A 16615-nucleotide genomic window follows, 5' to 3' on the forward strand; every position below is an offset into this window, starting at 1 on the left:
CTACGACACGGGACCCACGGCTTAAAGTCCCTCCCAGAGGACTTGTTCCCTGAATTTTTCTGCCCTTAAAAATTCCACGACCTCCGCCGGGTTTGAACCTGTGTACCACGAGTCATGAGGTGGGAACGTTACCTCTAGACTACGGAGGCCGCTATAAGTGTCAATAAGTCATGACAAGACTTTAAACTAAACTAAAACTAGCTTTATGTAAATGTTGGTATGGGAATTTCCTCATACCAGATGTACTGGTTATACTGACACAACACAGTTGTCACAGTTTTGTTTCTGTAAATGGGTTGTGCCACAAAGTACAGTAGACGGGGATTTCTGGGAAATATGATTAACCTTGCAGAGTCATATTTTGGTTTAAATTAAATGCATCATCTCAGTATAATACTTACATGTGTGATTTTTTGTATCATAATTAAGCAAAAATAACAATGAAGTATGGGTTATTTAGAATAAATAGAAAAGATCTGAGTACTGAGTAATGAATAAGGACAACTGTAATGTGCTGGTAGGTAGTACCTATATCGACTCCTCTTGTTTGTCCTTCCCTGGACTTGACTGAAAGGTGCAGCAAGTCCTCTAGCCATAGTAGGTAATTAAGGCGTAACGGCAGAGCTGGTACCAGATGGTTTAACGGTATTTCTACCCGTAGTCCAAAATCCTTATGAAGCAAAGTTGTGGTTAGGGCTCGGAGTGCTTCTTGATTCTTGAAGTCAATGGTCACCTTACCTGTAATGTCCTAAAAGAAAGAGCATATGCTTAAAATACGATGGCCAGTTGCTTCAATTAAGTTAGAATGGTCTGTACTGAGGCTAGTAACATATACAGCCTAATTCTGATGACAGGTTAGGGGGGCTGGGTAGGTTAGAACATTACATATACCATGTGAAAGCCTAACCCTCGAATTAGGGACAAACATACAAATCACAGTCGTATGTCTGATGCAAAAATTATTTATTAATAAGCTGTCAACGTACTGTAGATATTCTATGTTGGATCAAATTACCTGCTTTGCAAACTTTCGAAATTCTGGATAAGAAGTGGCTAATTCTTTGAAGTTCGGTCGAGTCTTGTAAATATTTCGAGGATGCATATATTTATTCTGTGACATTCTGCATTCAACTAGTAATACGAGATCTTATACCTTGGACAAACATTTTACTCGCGTCTCTTTACGAAAATTACACATGTAAACAACACAACGGTCGACCTTCCTTTTCCGCTGTTACAAAGTCTCTCGATGTGCGAGATCGCGCGAGATACTCCTGCAGTTTGCGCAAACATTGGTGGAGGAAGGTTGGTGTAGTTGCTGTAGTGATTTTTGCTTGTTAGATTTGTGAGTGAGAACAGTGTAGTGCATTGCAGTACCTTTACTACTTTGTTACTTTTGGTAAGTTGCTAACAGCTGTGTGTGGTTTATATGTATTGGTTTTCCAAATTACTACGTTCACCATGCCACCACATTAGTTAAACTTTAAATATATGAGCATAAGTAATGGAGATACCTTCAAAGTTCTTCATCAAAATGGCCGATTTGGAGACTACGGCTTTTTGAGTATGAAGCCCAATATTTATGATTTTTGTTTATTGTAGATTGATATTAGCTGCGAAGAGGATATAGTCTCCGATGACAAATTTATAGTGTGTGTGTACAAGTTCTCGCGATATTTTTTATGAGTGTACGTTATTTTTCTGCATCGATTTGAAAAGTGGGCGATACCATACAGTAATTCACAGCAAAGGAACAGGTACATTAAACACGGAAAAAAATTTTTCTAGTGTTAGTTGTTCAGCATCACATATATTTGACGACATGGAATTGTCTGCCCTTTCATTGTTCCTTGGTAGGTTAATATATGGTATGGGAACAAGATGTGGGGATTTCTGGGTGTTCTGTCATTGACGTCGGTACTGCCACAGCAATACATATTACAGTACGTATTGTAAGTTTCGTAAATTTTGCGATAGAAATGCTGAAATGTGCATCTTAAGCATTACACTTTCTGTTACACAAACCAGCTGTTAACAGTATTCCATGATCAAAATAGTAAAAGTTGAAATATATATTACATAGTAGCTGATGTTAGTCATGCAGGCTTTTAGTAATACGTCTAATTGTAGATGTGATACTGTGGAAAATGAAGTTCATTAGAAGAAATGAGAAAAATGTTTGTCATATAGCAGTTAGTAAATAGAACACTGGTAGAATTTGTATGTATACCTGTGATGAATTGTGTTTGTTGGCTGGAGTCTAAATCTCCCACTAATGAAGTAATGTCACAACATTCAATGATTCTTTCTTCTATCATATTTTAAGATGAAGTATTTTCCTGTTCATATATTTATCAATTTTGATATTGAGAACACTAATATTGATGGCAGTGTATATATTCTCTCTGTGCAAGTTTAATAGAGTGTTACGTGCTCAGTTTGTGGTGGTGGTGTACACTCGAAGCCTAATTCTAGTTACAGATTGTTATGGTCAGACATGGATTATTATAATTCAGAGAGTTTCGTTGCTGGTAGTTTTACGATTTTGTCATTATAGTAGACTGAAGAGACTACACTGAATATGGACTCCATGAAGAATCTTAAAGCCTTTTATTTATATGTTGTTATTACACAGCAGGGTGCAACAAAATATATTATCAAGGTCCTGCTGTTCTGTGCTTACTAGTATTGTAAGAAGTTCTTCGCCAATTAATTGTCTGATTTTCATCACCTCTCCAGTTTTTATCCAACTGTAATTTTCTTCAATTATTTTTTCAGCTTTCTTCTTTCCTGAGGGATGGGGGTCTTGTGTGTTGTAGAGCAGTGTTGGTATTTTAGACTGTATAGTATTGAATGGTGGAGTGATTGATGAGCATTGATTGGAAAGGAGTTCAAAATAAGTAGTACCTTGTTTTTGCCTGGGGGTATCTGAGAAATACCGTGAATAACCTCAGGAAGGATAGCCCGTGTGCTGACTGAGATTAGAATTGAGCATCTTCTGAGTACAAGTGCTGAGTGTTACTGCTGCAGCAATGACTTCGGTGTAAAGTCCATGTTGAGTGGGCCCATTGTTACTTTGACGTGACTGGAAGAAATGGCCTCCATATGTGGAGGACGGCTGAGAATATGTTGAATAAGTAGTTCTGGACAGTCAACAAGTGGTTGCCTTCCACCTTGGTGTTGGGCAGACTCCTAACAACTCACTGTGATGGCAGTTGGCATGTTACAAATGTTACACAAGGCCTGTGATGTTTATGGCTCTCTTGGAAAGACATTAGAAGCAAACAGTGGAAATGAAATTGTTTATTGAAAGCAGTAGCAAGACAGTTATCAAAGTGTAAGTTAGAAGTAGTGTACAGGAGATCAGGTGGGACACAACTGGTATTGAACCAGCATGTGATTATGCATCTTTCACTGGAAAAGAGAATGATAATTGTCATTTAGGGACATGCTTTTTCACACATATAGGAATAGTATCTGCAGTTACAAGGGGGCATGTGGTAGCGTAGTTGGAGGAATTATGCTACAAGCCGGAAGGTCCTGGGATCGAATCCTGATGAAGTGGATTTTGTCAATTTACCTAATTCTTCCAGCCGCACTATGGCCCCGGGGTCGACTCAGCCTCTAACAGAAATGAGTACCAGGAATCTTCCTTGGGATAAATGGTGGCCAGGGCATAAGGCTGACAACCTCACCGCCATCTGTGAGCCGATAATCTAGAAAATGTGGGTGCCTCAACATCTCACAACCCAATGGGCCTTCATGACCTGTTACAGGGATACCTTTACTTTTTATTTACTTTATCTGCAGTTACAAAGGTAAAGTCTGTTTGTAATAGGATGTCATACAAGATAACTAAGGAGTTATTAATGTCATTATTCTGATTTGCATGCCCTAGCTGAGGATAAAAGTGGTACAGAAGATGGCTTTCATTAGAAACTAGAGCATGAATTTGATCAGTTTTTTTTAAGTCCCACGTGCAATTTTGTTTTGAGATTTCAGTGCAAAGGAGGATTCTTCCAAGTTGACGATCAGAACAACAGTATACATGAAAATAATAATAATAATAATAATAATAATAGCATAATAAACTGTGCCACATCAGAAAATTTAATTGTTTGTTGTGTAATATTTCCACATCTTAACAATTATAAATATACCCCAGAAATTTGCTGATTGAAAGATGTGCATTCAGATTAATCATGTCTTGATAAGAGGGCAGCATCCATGTATGCTTAATGTGTGATGTTTAGGTGATGTGACTGTGATTGTAACCAGGGTCTGGTGGGTGCAGAAAGTGAGATTGTTACTGAGTAAATGAGCAAGATGAAAGTTTGGTATTGTGAGATTTGATCTCAGGAAGCTGAATGATACACAAGGTAAAGAACAGTATTAGTTTAAAATCCCAAACAGTCTTTCATCCATTGAAAACATGGGTGATAATCAGGGATCGGATTTTTATACCCTAATAATCCCTTAAATATGTATGTATTTATGCATGAAAAACTTCCAAAATATGCACATAAAAATTATACCAAATATTAAAATTGATTTTACGTTATTTTAAGACCAACAAATCAATATTGAAGTTCATTTTGTGTGATCACTGAATGATTCACTTGCAATAAAAAGATATACTTAAATACAAATCATGCAACAAAGCCAACATATTTCATTACAAATTTAAAAAACCAATGGTACTTACATTTAGCTCTCTGAACTTTCAACTTCTCTTCTGTTGCAGTTCATAATTACTAAATGTTTTAGGTTTTCCATAGTTAGTCGCCTCCTGTTGTCTCATAAGATGTCCTTACAGCGGGAAAAACTTCTTTCCACCTCACAGGAACTTAGGGGCGCATGTACAGAAGCCGCTATTTGCTCCACTGTTTGTGATTTTTTACTTGGCAGTTCAGCACGTTTATTGGCTAAAATTTCCTCAATTTCACAAATTTGTTCATATCCTGGATTTTTTGAAAGAATGCTGTGTACTTTTTCCTTTACTACTTCACCAACTCTTCCAGGAACCGAATTCAATTTGGAAACAGTGGTTTCAAACACACTTAATGACTGATACAAAGTAGTATTGCTATTGCTTGCCTCCAGTGAGGAAATGGCGGATGGAAGATGAGAGAAGTGAGCAGATATATAGGAAAGATTAGTTTCTAGTTCTGCGTTTTTTAGTACATGTTGGGCAATTTGAATTGATGCTGCACTTTTGGGATCAAATGTATTCACGACATTCCTAACTGTTTCTAAATGATCGGTATAATAACTCGCTGCACACAGCCACATGCCCCAGCGCATTAGAATTGGTTCTGGCAGAAGTGGAACGCTCAGTGCTACTGCTTTAAAGGCTTTTTTTCTGTATGGCGCTTTAACAAATACCTGCTTCACAGAAGACACCAACTTGTCAACAAGCGGAAAATTTGAACGAATTGTTTCTGCAACACGGTGCATCCCATGGGCAAGGCAAGTCAAATGTGTCATATTTGGTAATATAACTTTAAGAGCAGTACCGGCTTTCATCGTATAACTTGCGGCATCACTCACAAAGAGCACTACGCACTCATACTGATTGCCATTCGGCCATAGTAAATTCATGGAATTGATAACAAATTCGGAAACTGCGGAGCTATTTGTGGTTTCAAATTGCTCTACCGCAAGAAGATATGGGGTAGATTGTTCATTCTTATTAAGGGATCCAGCTATACAATTTGCAGTAAACCGTCCCTCACAATCTTGTGTTTCATAAATTGATACCTGCACAAAATTATCTTGAATCTTATCTCTAATGCTTTCTGTTGTGAGATCGTAACACTGCTTCACATAATTTTTGTGCACAGTAGATTCATCTGGCACTTTGCACTGTGTATACTTCTCTGTGAAGTTTCTCAGAGTAGGATTGGTTAGTTTCCATGGGGGAATATCTGCTGCTAAAAAGGCTTTGCATAAAAGGAAAAGTATAAAACTATTATTGAAAAATTCACTAAGCAATTTTTGAACAGGAGCACTTTTCGTGGGTTTAATTTAAATATTCTCTTTGTGTACATTAGTGTTCAAATGCTGAAGCACTTGAAAGCGTTTTTCACAACCAACTGTTTTCTCACACGCTCGGCAATAAAGAATTTCATTATCTGTACTTATCATCTCTCCTTCGAACTCCCGCTGATACAGCTGTAATTTAGTTTTCTGACTTACTTTCACTTTTGGCATGACTACAGAAAGCTAAACAAACTTTAACTACAGACTAGTCACCACTAATGTGAATGGCCCCCAGCTTCAAGTGAAGAAGCGTAACGAACCTCATGGAGACTTCAGAAATAAATAAGTGAAGTCCCTTATCAGTTGAATAGTATTACGTTGATAGCAGCTACGTGTGAACACTTCCAACTAATCCCTTCGTGGCCACTTTGATGGTACGCGGATGAAACAAGTTACAAGTAGTGGGATCGGGGAAGTCCCGTCCTGGGTATTTGCATCAGAAACATGAATCATGAGGAAATGTTGAGTCAAATATGCAACATATTCTAATACGGAAAAGAAAAATTGTATACACACGACCATGATTGAAAATTTGAACATAAAATTAAAAAATATATATGATAAACATTTTAAAAAGGAAATATGCAGTATAAATAGAGATCTTTGAAAATATGATGCTTATTCATGAAACAGGCAAAATATGCATTTATGTGCACCATCAAACCATCTCCAAAATTTAAGAAATAAAGTAATTCATACATATCCAAACGAGCATACTCTCTGGTTGCAAGAAAGAAATGTGCATTTGCATTAAAATCCGGTTCCTAGTGATAATATAGACATCAGTAGAATGTTAGGGAGAGTATTGTGACATGATGCCAAAAAGTCGGAATTTTGGAGCCAGAGTTGCATCACAAAGATGTCTGGTGCTAGGAACGGCTTGTTAAAAAACATTTCTACAGCAACAAATATGGACACAACAGCAGAAGAACTGTTAGAAGCATTGTTTTCTAATTTATGCACGTTGAAGCTATATAAAGGGAGCCAGCGAGTCACAGAAGTTAAGGAAATTGTGGCCAATAAACTGAGATTCAACGTGTAAAACAGCAGTTAATTGGGTCGCCAAAACCATCAGACGAATGACTCAAAGGTGGGAGACAAAAGTAGGGAACCGTGAGGTCACACCTCAAGCTCTGTGGCATATTGCAAAATAGCTTATGCAAAAGGATGGACCAAAGGCGCCAACCGCTGTTCATGGCCCTTTAGGAATAGTATATCACCCGAACAAGAAAGCCAAGGTGATTGCATATTGTTTAGAAAACCAGTTCACATCTCATGACCTGTGTGATGAAAGCCAGGAGCGATAGGTGGAGACTAGATCCCAAGCTCTGCTGGTATCTGTGGACAACACCCTGTTGGGAAAAGTAAGACCTTATGACATACATAAATTGGCAAATTCATTGAAATTGAGAAGGGCTTGTGGACTTGATGGTATTCCAAACAAATGCCTTAGGCATCTTCCAAGAAGACCACTGGTACATCTGACATTTTCTAATCACTGCCTTTGTCCCATTTTCGCAAGCATTGGAAGGAGGCAAAAGTTATAACATTATTGCAACTTGGTAAGGCCCCAAAATTTGCTTAAAATTTATGCCCGATTAGCCTCTTCTCTACAACAGGCAAGCTATTTGAGATAGTTAATCTGAAAATAGTCCAAAGGCACATTGAAGAAAAAGGCCTTAATGGAAGCCAGTTTGGTTTCCATGCCTGTCACAGCACAACACTTCAATGCATGAGGCTTATGGGCCATGTCACCTTAAATTTCAACAATTATCGTGTCTACAGCTACTGTATTCTCGGATATTGAGAAGGCCTTAGATACAAGATGGTACTTTGGCTTGCTATATAAATTATTGGAATTAAAATTTTTGATCATTCTAATCAGGCTTATTAGTGCTTCTCTTCTCAGAGAGAATTCAGAATTTTGGATGAAGGTGAAATGTCCACACCAAGCTGGGGTGCCACAAGTTTCAGTCCTGGCTCCCACACTGTACAGTATATACACAAATGCTCTAGACACCTGGTGTCTGTCTAGGTCTCTGCTGATGAGACCTGTATATATTTAACAGACCATAAAGAGGGTTATGTTCTCAAAAAGCTGCAGTGAGGTCCCAGTGCTCTTGATACATGAAAATGAGACTCAGGCCATCTGCTTTTCTCATAGAAAGGGCTCATCTTACATTGAATGACTGGATTATCCCCTTTGTCAATATTGTAAAATATCTTTATATGATCTTCAGTAAGAGAATTGCATGGAGACAGCACACAGAAATGATTGAAGCCAAGGCCTTCACAACATTTATTAGAATTTACTGCCTATTCAAAAGTGAGTGCTTAAGCACCAACATTAAACTAACCTTCTATAAGGCACTGATCAGATCAGTAATGACTTCATCTGTGATTTCTCTGTCTGGGAATTAGTGGCAGACACCTACCTCTTAAAATTGCAGGGCCTACAAAACAAGGTTCTCCACACCGCTGGAAATTTCCCAAAGTGCATACAGGTCCGCGATTTGCACGTGGCTTTCAACCTTCCTGATGTATATGATTATATAACAAAATTCTGCAGGCAGCGAGCAGAAGTCATACAAAATCATGAGAATGAACATATTCTCAGTATAGGACAAGACAAAGCCAGACAGAAAATGTAAGAGGCTTAAACTTGGCAGTGGTGGAACATATGACTGTTCAAGTAACTAAACTGCTGTTGTAACATAAGATAAGTAAGATAGACATGATCTGCTTTGCAAAGTCTGTTCTGACACAGGACTTGTATATAGCGCAAAAGGAAGAATTACCAGTAACATGCTATATGTCTGATACACTTGATGAAAGCAAAGCCATCTTCTCGTCACTGCGGATGTTATGTGAGGACTATGACTGCAAGGGTTCAGTTGTGAAAAAGTGTATCTGGTCATGTGTCTCAAGGAGCTTGATGCTAAGACAAACTGATTGGCGGTAAACCGCCACTCATAAAGTAACTTTGACTTTGAAGCATAAGTCATCAAAGGGGAGCTATTGAGGACAGGTGCCATCGAGCATGGAAGCATTAGGGAGAGTCACGCTTATTGGAGGCGATAACCAAAAGAGACTGAGGGGATATAGCAGAGTTGAAGGGCCCTGGAAAGTGTTGCAGCGGTTTGTAGATCATGAAGAATGACAGAAGTGTTGTAATTATCAGTAGTTTATGGTAATGAGTATCCAGTGAATTAAATTATAAATCCGAACCCTGTGTCTTGTCACTAACGTCTGACAGTATTAAAATGTCAGCCATAGACGTTCCAGGTTATTATATTTTCACGTATTTCTAGAATGTACATATGAGAATTCAGTTAATCATCACATTACGAATATCTGTATGTCGCGACACATCAACAGAGATATTATATAGGAGTGACAGTTGAATTTTGCCGTCAAAACGGTAACCGATCTGGGGTACGAGGTGTACATCTTTCTCCACAGATATTTATCCCGAGTCAGGCGAAGAAAGCTGATAAGTAGGCCTGTAAGATTCCATCGCTGTCAGTTTGTAAGTTATAAACAGAGAAAACGAATCTTCGTGGTTTAGCTGGAGGGAGAGAAAACACGGTTATGATCGGCTTTCTTCCTAATGTGAATTCGATAAGTTTTTTTTTTTCGTCCAGTTCATACGATATCCACGTCATCCAAGTTCACAGTTCTGCATATCACGTGACTAGAGGACTGACTCACGAGGAGATATGTGATCATGAAAGCCGATGTTACGACTGATTGGTGCGGATTCATGTCACGTATCAGGTGTTGCATATAGTGGAAAGTCACGTTTGCGCTCTTGTACCGTTGGATGATTTTTCGTTCTAATTAAGAGATATGTAAGGGGGAAGCATATCTTATGCTTCGGTTGTAAACTACGAAGTTGCAGAATGGATGTGAGAATACGGTTCCCCCGTTGTCTGATTTGCAGACTTAGTTCCGGACGTATTTTCCTTCCATCCTATGATGAAATGACCGTATTGAGGTGGGACTGGACCTGCTTAAAACTCGTGAAAATTCATAGCAGCATCCCTCTCGGGAATATCATATTTCAGTCCGGAAACCTATTATTCGTGGCTGCACCGGCAGTAATAAAAATTTCAGCCGGTAAGCAAAACGTACGGCCAAACAGCGGTGTTAAGTAACAGAATTTATAAGAGGCGGTAATTACATAACGCTGTGTGTCAAGTCTTCACGGGAAATTAAAGTAACAACGGGCTGTTGCATGGCAACCAGATTTCAGTCATGCAGAGCCATTAAACATAGATAAAATTTCATTCATATTTTCCTTTTCTCCCTGTGGAGCATAGAACATACGTGAAACGCCTCGTTACGCTTCAGTTTCTTAATCTTGTAGACAGTGGTTAGGACTCCTTGGACGGGTGATCAACCTGTCGCAAGGCTGCTACCTGCACAGGACAACACAAACACAACCAAACATCCATTCCTTGAATGAGATTCGAACCCATGACCCCAGTGTTTGAGCGGGCGACGCGCCATGGACCGCGTCGCGAATGTGATCGACATCAGATGCATAGCTTCTCGTAATTTACTGATGTCAGCACCGGCATTACAGTTTTATTAAGTAGAACAAGATCTTAAATTAATTTGCTGACGAACTAAAAATTGGGATTTTTTTTTTATTGCTAGTGGGGAGGGACTAAGTCCCTTGTACTGCGGCCACTTCTGGCCTATTGCACAAACCCCAGATGATAGGTGAGGGTGATTGTCGAACAATTGGTGGGATGAAGATTGGCTCGGGAAACCGAAGTACTCGGAGAAAACTTGCCCCAGCGCCACTTTGTCCACCACAAACCCCACTTGACCAGATTCGGGATCGAACCCGGGCCTCCGCTGTGGGAAGCCAGCGACTAACCGCTTGAGCTGTGGCGCGGCCCCAAATATTGGGATTGCTAGTTGCTTATGTTGAAGGCAGAGTTTAAACATTGTCAGAAATGGAAACGTTTTATTCAGCAGTAATCACTATATAAAAATTGACATAGTTGGCCGTTCTGAATATTTTTACTCCGTGACGTTCGACAGAAAATTCTTGGACGTCTGGGCACCGTCATTTCTTGCACTGCGCCTCTGTGGTCTAGTGGTCGGAGTTTATGGTTACAGATTCAAAGGTCCGGGTTCGATTCCCGGTACTGCAAGATTTTCAGAGAAGTAGTGGGTCTGAAACGGGGTCCACTTAATCTCGTGAGGATAATTGAGGGGCTGTTTCAAGGAAATAGTAGTTTCAGCCTAGAAAACCGAAATTAAAGGCCGTGGGAATTCGTTGCGCTCACCACGCGACACCTTCTATCCGCTAAAGTTGACACTGACCTCTCCGACAAGCGGCGGTCGCTTGATCGGTATAGTTCGCTTGCGGACTAAAACCACCGAGTTAGTATTTGTTTTTGTTTGATACTAATATAAAGTGACATGATATTGGGAGAGGAAGGGGCCGACTCCAGAACTGTCAGGCGAATTTAGTTACCATATGTCTCGCTTCAACGTGTGGCCTAACAAGGATACTGCTATGTTTGCGCAGCACTTCGTCGACCGCAAACAGTTCTTTCTACGACTAAAATTATATGTACTTATAAAATCCGCGAGAAAAGAGTAACGACTAACTCCGATTGGCTTATCGCCTGTATGACTTCTTGTTACCGTACAGGTAACAGCTATGGCCATCTTACTCGAATCCTGAAATGGGGTTCAGTGGTGACATACCTCGAATTGTTTTACAACGGCGTCTGCAGCCCCCTTGAGTTAATTGCTTTCCTTCAGCGCACGGCTGCTTGTATATAGCCTATTATTAAAAAAAAGTGCAGTGCTGCGTGATTAACAGATTTTCTGCTCAGTCATCCAAAAAATTAACAATTGCCCCATCGATTTGATAATACTAAATTTTTTGTTCCAGGTTACGGGCCACATTAAGCGATTACAGAGGCGATATAAAGTAACTCATCGGTAGAGAGGTTAGCACTCTTGCATTGATTCGCGAGGTCCCGTGTTCAAATCTCGGCCGTGTTCCACTTTCTTGCTACTGCATTTTATTTGTTCACATTTTTCGCGTTCTCTTTTCAATATTTCCCTCTTCTACTGCCCGATTTCCTACTGTTTCCCCTTCCACAATTTTTCCACCTCGTCTGATTCCTGGTTTACCGGTTTTGATCTTTTCCCCTCTCCCACCTTCATTCTGCAAGTAAATGGCACTTTGTGCCCCCTAACAACGTCCGAATGCCTGAGTAGTGGAGTAAAAAGAGACAGACGTCGCTAGGCAACAGCAAGGCAGACACATTCCCGCGGGAACGAATACACAGGCAAAAATAGAATTGTTGGACATTGTGTTTTCTGTGCAGTTCGTGTCAGATACTCATTGTATAGTGAAAGGAAAGTAAGCGTGTGTGTGTGGGGGGGGGTCAGTTAGTGAGTGCCCGCCCCCTCGAGTCACCTCCAGTAAATGGGGATTGACTGGTAATAGACCCTCTCGTCTGAAAGGAGGCCCCATTTCAAAACACGTAAAAATCTTGGAAAGAACAAAGGAAACCAAGATTGACTGCTGGCGAAACCATCAGCAATATACACGACCGACCATAAAGTAGGCGATTAGCTCTTCCCAGAACTTCTAGTTTCTTCATGTTCGGCTTACTCGTATACTCAGCAGATGGGAACAGCATGTTCGTTACTTCGAATGGATAGTACCAATTTACCAGACTACACGACGTCACATCTGTGATGACAGCCATCTTCATAGTTGCCGCTGTGAGAATCGCGAATCTCGCGTAGCCATAAGTGTTGTATCCGTTCTCCAAATGTCCTGTACCGACAGTGAACTGATTTTGGATTCACGCAAAACATTTGTTGCATTCTCTTGCCTCATTTTAATGCTGCACTGTACTGCATGCCAAAAATATTATAACTCCTTGGACCAAACTCGGGGTCCCCCCCCTCCAGGAAACAACCGTCGCTCAGCCACTCAATAAATTGCGAACTCGAAGGTTCATTACCGTGTTCATAACCTGCCACTGGTCTGTGCCCTGAGCCAGAAGAATCCAGTCCATACCCCGCCACCCTGTGTCTTTAAAAACCATTTTACTCGCCGAAAGTAAGGTTGTTCTTGTTGTGTATCATAAAGTTGTCTGAATATGCATAAAGTGTGAATGAACCGAAGAAAGGCATGTGATAGCGAACGTGATGAAATTATGTCGCTAGTTTAAGTACAGATTTCAGCTGTCGGATTTGTTTAAATTTAATGAACTGCGCTGACAATAGAACCTCAAGATGTGGCATTGGACACATTCTTGAACAGTTCCGTCCTACTCCCACCCAAGCATATTCAGCATTTGACGTCGTCTCACCGTATGCAGTTATTTCTGCAAGAATTTTGTACCTTAGATCATTTTTTCGGCGAGAAACTCCCGGGTTGGAGGATAGTCTTTTCTTTTTGGCAATCCGCAGTTGTTCAGTATATTTGCAGCTGTCTGGTCACGTCCTGTGGCCGATTTAATTTTTTTCAAGTTTAGATCCCAAACGAAGTAGGCTACACCAAAACATGTGAATTAGTTATGTATGTAAATCTGCCTGTTGCCTGAATATTTCTATATGTAACAGATAATTTTGTTACCTTATCGGCCTCTAACAGAAATGAGTACCTGGAACCTTCCTGAGGGTGAAGGGCGGCTGGCGCGTAATGCTGACAACCTCACTGCCATTTGTGAGCCGATTTTCTAGAGAAAATGTGGCAGCCTCGACATCTCACAACCGTGTGGGACTCCACGGCTTGTCACAGGGATGCCTTTTTCTTTCTTATCGCCGAAATACAATTTATTTTACTCCATGCATCACTACCCTCTGTAAATATACACATTTGTTTAGCCATCAGGAAACCCTGCAGGAGAGTTTGTTTATACTGTATTATAATGTATGCGCAGTGGTATACAACACATCTTTGCCCCTTTCTGCATGACCATGGCTTGCTAATGTGCAAGTCGCAGATATTTTTTGTGATCTGACTGATTTATCCGTTTTGTCTTGTATTGTCTGAGGTCATGCGATTGTTTTATGACCCACATACAGCAGCAGTCTGCAACCAGACTAAAATTATTTGTCAGGCAGTGAAGATGTGTGAACGGAGACTTGTACACATCATAGTAATGTTGGGATTGTGATTTCAGACCTGTCACCCTCGTTACACATTTACAGGTTTGCGCAAATCACAGAGCACGCTCCTGTAATATATTGTCAGAATATCGCTGTCTGATCGCTTCCTAGATTGCCCCTGACTCCATATTTACATAACTGTGACCAAGAATTACGTCGATCACCCATTCTGCTAACCAGAATTAGCTTCCTTCACCGAACCCATTGGACTGTAATGCTAGAATTGTATGTAGCCGAACTGACTGCATGGAGTGGAATCCTTGAAAAACTGATAGTCGCTCTTTTTTTTTTAATTCGCTTAGTGGGGGTTGGAGTCCAACTGGGTCCACTCGGCACGGCGGCCACTGATTGGCCTATTGTAGCCTGCCCCGGGTGATTATGATGGAGAATTTAGTGGAATGAAGATTGGCAAGGGAAACCGAAGTACTCGGTAAAATCCGCCCCAGCGCCACTTTGTCCACTACAAATCCCACTTGACCAGACCCGGGATCGAACCCGGGCCGCCGCGGTGGGAAGCCAGCAACTAACCGCTTGAGCTATGGCGCGGCCATAGTCTCTCAATTACTTAAGAAATTAGTTGATAATGAATTAAAGAAGCGGGAGATATAGTCATTGTGTCAGAAGCCATTTTGCTTTCATGCTAGGTCATTTTCACTGGTTGGCCCAGTGGCCTTGTTGATACTTGCCTCCGGAGATCAGCGTTCTACATATAGTTGCGTTTTACATTGGTATCATCTGGTGACTTGTTATTTCCGAAACCAGGTGGTCATTGTGCTTTAGAAGTCGTTTAAGTAGCGGATGTGACTCTGTGATCTTAAAAGTTTTTCAGGCTTTGCAAACATGAATGTTCATGATTGTTTCGCACCGAAAAGAAAATTACCTTTTCATAATGTAAAAGTTAGTAACCATGTTTTTTTAACTCCAGCATAATTAGATACGTTTTGAAGAATTTTAAGCAGTCGAATATTGTGGTAAAATGATAGGAGAGCTTGCATTTTTAGGTCATCGAGGTGCTTTAGTGTACTCATAAGATCAGTAGGAATCAGAGAATATCAGAGAAATCAAGTTTTTATCGGAAGTTTGACAAATCAAAGATAATGTGATACGGATTTCTGTAATAATGTTAGTAGATTTCATCAGCGAGGATTCGGTAAATAGAGTAAGCATAGTTCTCAAAGCCAATCGAAAAGAGAATTTAAATTGGAAAATTTAACTAAAATTGGAAAATTCTCTGCTTACTTTCACGCATTTAGAAAGAAGGAATGCCCTCAGGAGGAAGAGAGAAATGTACGTGACTTGTGTAGACAAAGTTTTCCAAATTCGGTACTGAAACTGCCTCCAGGAATCGGATGAAGTTATGAATTACGTTATAGTTCTTCNAAAGATGTATATAATTTTGACTCATCTATAGCGAACAGTGCACGTGGGAATTCCCAGACTATGAACTTAAAATTACAGAATACACACTTTGTCGACGTTGGTAGAGATGGGTAGCAGTGTGTTCAGATTCTGAGCTGTTTTTATTTTAGTGGTTCACAATTCGCACGACCCTCGTTTTTCCTTCCTCCAACAGCTCACTCGCTGTAGCGACTATGCTACGGGTTAGATGACGGGGAAATCAGGGCTCGGTTCCCGGAAGGGCCAAGAGATTTTTTTTTCAAACTTTAGTCTCTAGAGCCTACGGAACCTCCAGTACAATGGTTGCCGAGAGTTATTTTCCCGGGGTGAAGCTGTCGGGGCGCGAAGCTGACCACTCACCTTCATCCAGTGCCGAGGTTAAGAATGGTGGAGTTACACATCCAGTCCACTGTACGTCTTCATGGCGCGGTACTTAATTAAGACCAGGGATAACTTATCTTTACCATAAGTAGGTCACACATAGTAGATATGTAAATGGCTTCATATTAATTATTTCTACCTTCGTTACCCTGGAATGTGTTTAGCTTTGCTGGTGTGTATTATTAGCATGCGTCTTCCTTTGATCATTGTTAGAATCAAACTTTAATTTAGGCTTATGTACTTAAACGTACATTTCCACTCTATTCATAATGTCTGATAACAGTGTGCTTGGGCCTAAGGAAGAGGAAGTAACAGGAGGCTGGAGAAACTTATATGACGAAGATCATCGGAATTTGTACTCCCCACAACAAATCAGTAGAGATGGGCAGTGTATGTAGCACGTAGGAGGACATAAATGAATATATTTTGGTCGGCAAATCTCATGGTCAGAGACCTTAATGTACGTTGGAAGATAATATGAGAATGGAACTTGGAGAAAGAGAGTTTGGAAACCATGATTCACCAGGCTCAGAGTCAGGTTTAATGGCTGGCTTTTTGAACGCGTCAGTAAACCATCGGATTATATTAAGGTGAATTTTTTTTTCAGCTGAAGAATTGTCATCTATTTCAA

The 16615-nt window shown here is 40.3% G+C and overlaps 2 protein-coding genes across 2 annotated transcripts in view; one reads left to right on the forward strand and one right to left on the reverse strand.

Moving 5' to 3' along the window:
• Nucleotides 1-1231, reverse strand: part of LOC111866269 (RNA N6-adenosine-methyltransferase mettl16) — a 7691-nt gene extending 6460 nt beyond the window's left edge. Inside the window, exons 1-2 of the mRNA XM_023855056.2 lie at nucleotides 1016-1231; nucleotides 529-748 (exon numbers count right to left, since the gene is read on the reverse strand). Of these exons, the coding sequence (XP_023710824.2) occupies nucleotides 529-748; nucleotides 1016-1120 (325 nt within the window). The 5' untranslated portion in view covers nucleotides 1121-1231. The remainder of the gene's footprint in view (nucleotides 1-528; nucleotides 749-1015) is intronic.
• Nucleotides 1232-1294: 63 nt separating this feature from the next.
• Nucleotides 1295-16615, forward strand: part of LOC111866268 (lissencephaly-1 homolog) — an 83051-nt gene continuing 67730 nt past the window's right edge. Inside the window, exon 1 of the mRNA XM_023855054.1 lies at nucleotides 1295-1399. The gene's annotated coding sequence lies outside the window, so the exon portion shown is untranslated. The remainder of the gene's footprint in view (nucleotides 1400-16615) is intronic.

The sequence above is a fragment of the Cryptotermes secundus genome, unplaced genomic scaffold (genome assembly GCF_002891405.2).
Source record: "Cryptotermes secundus unplaced genomic scaffold, Csec_1.0 scaffold1025, whole genome shotgun sequence".
Classification (NCBI taxonomy): Eukaryota; Metazoa; Arthropoda; class Insecta; order Blattodea; family Kalotermitidae; genus Cryptotermes; species Cryptotermes secundus.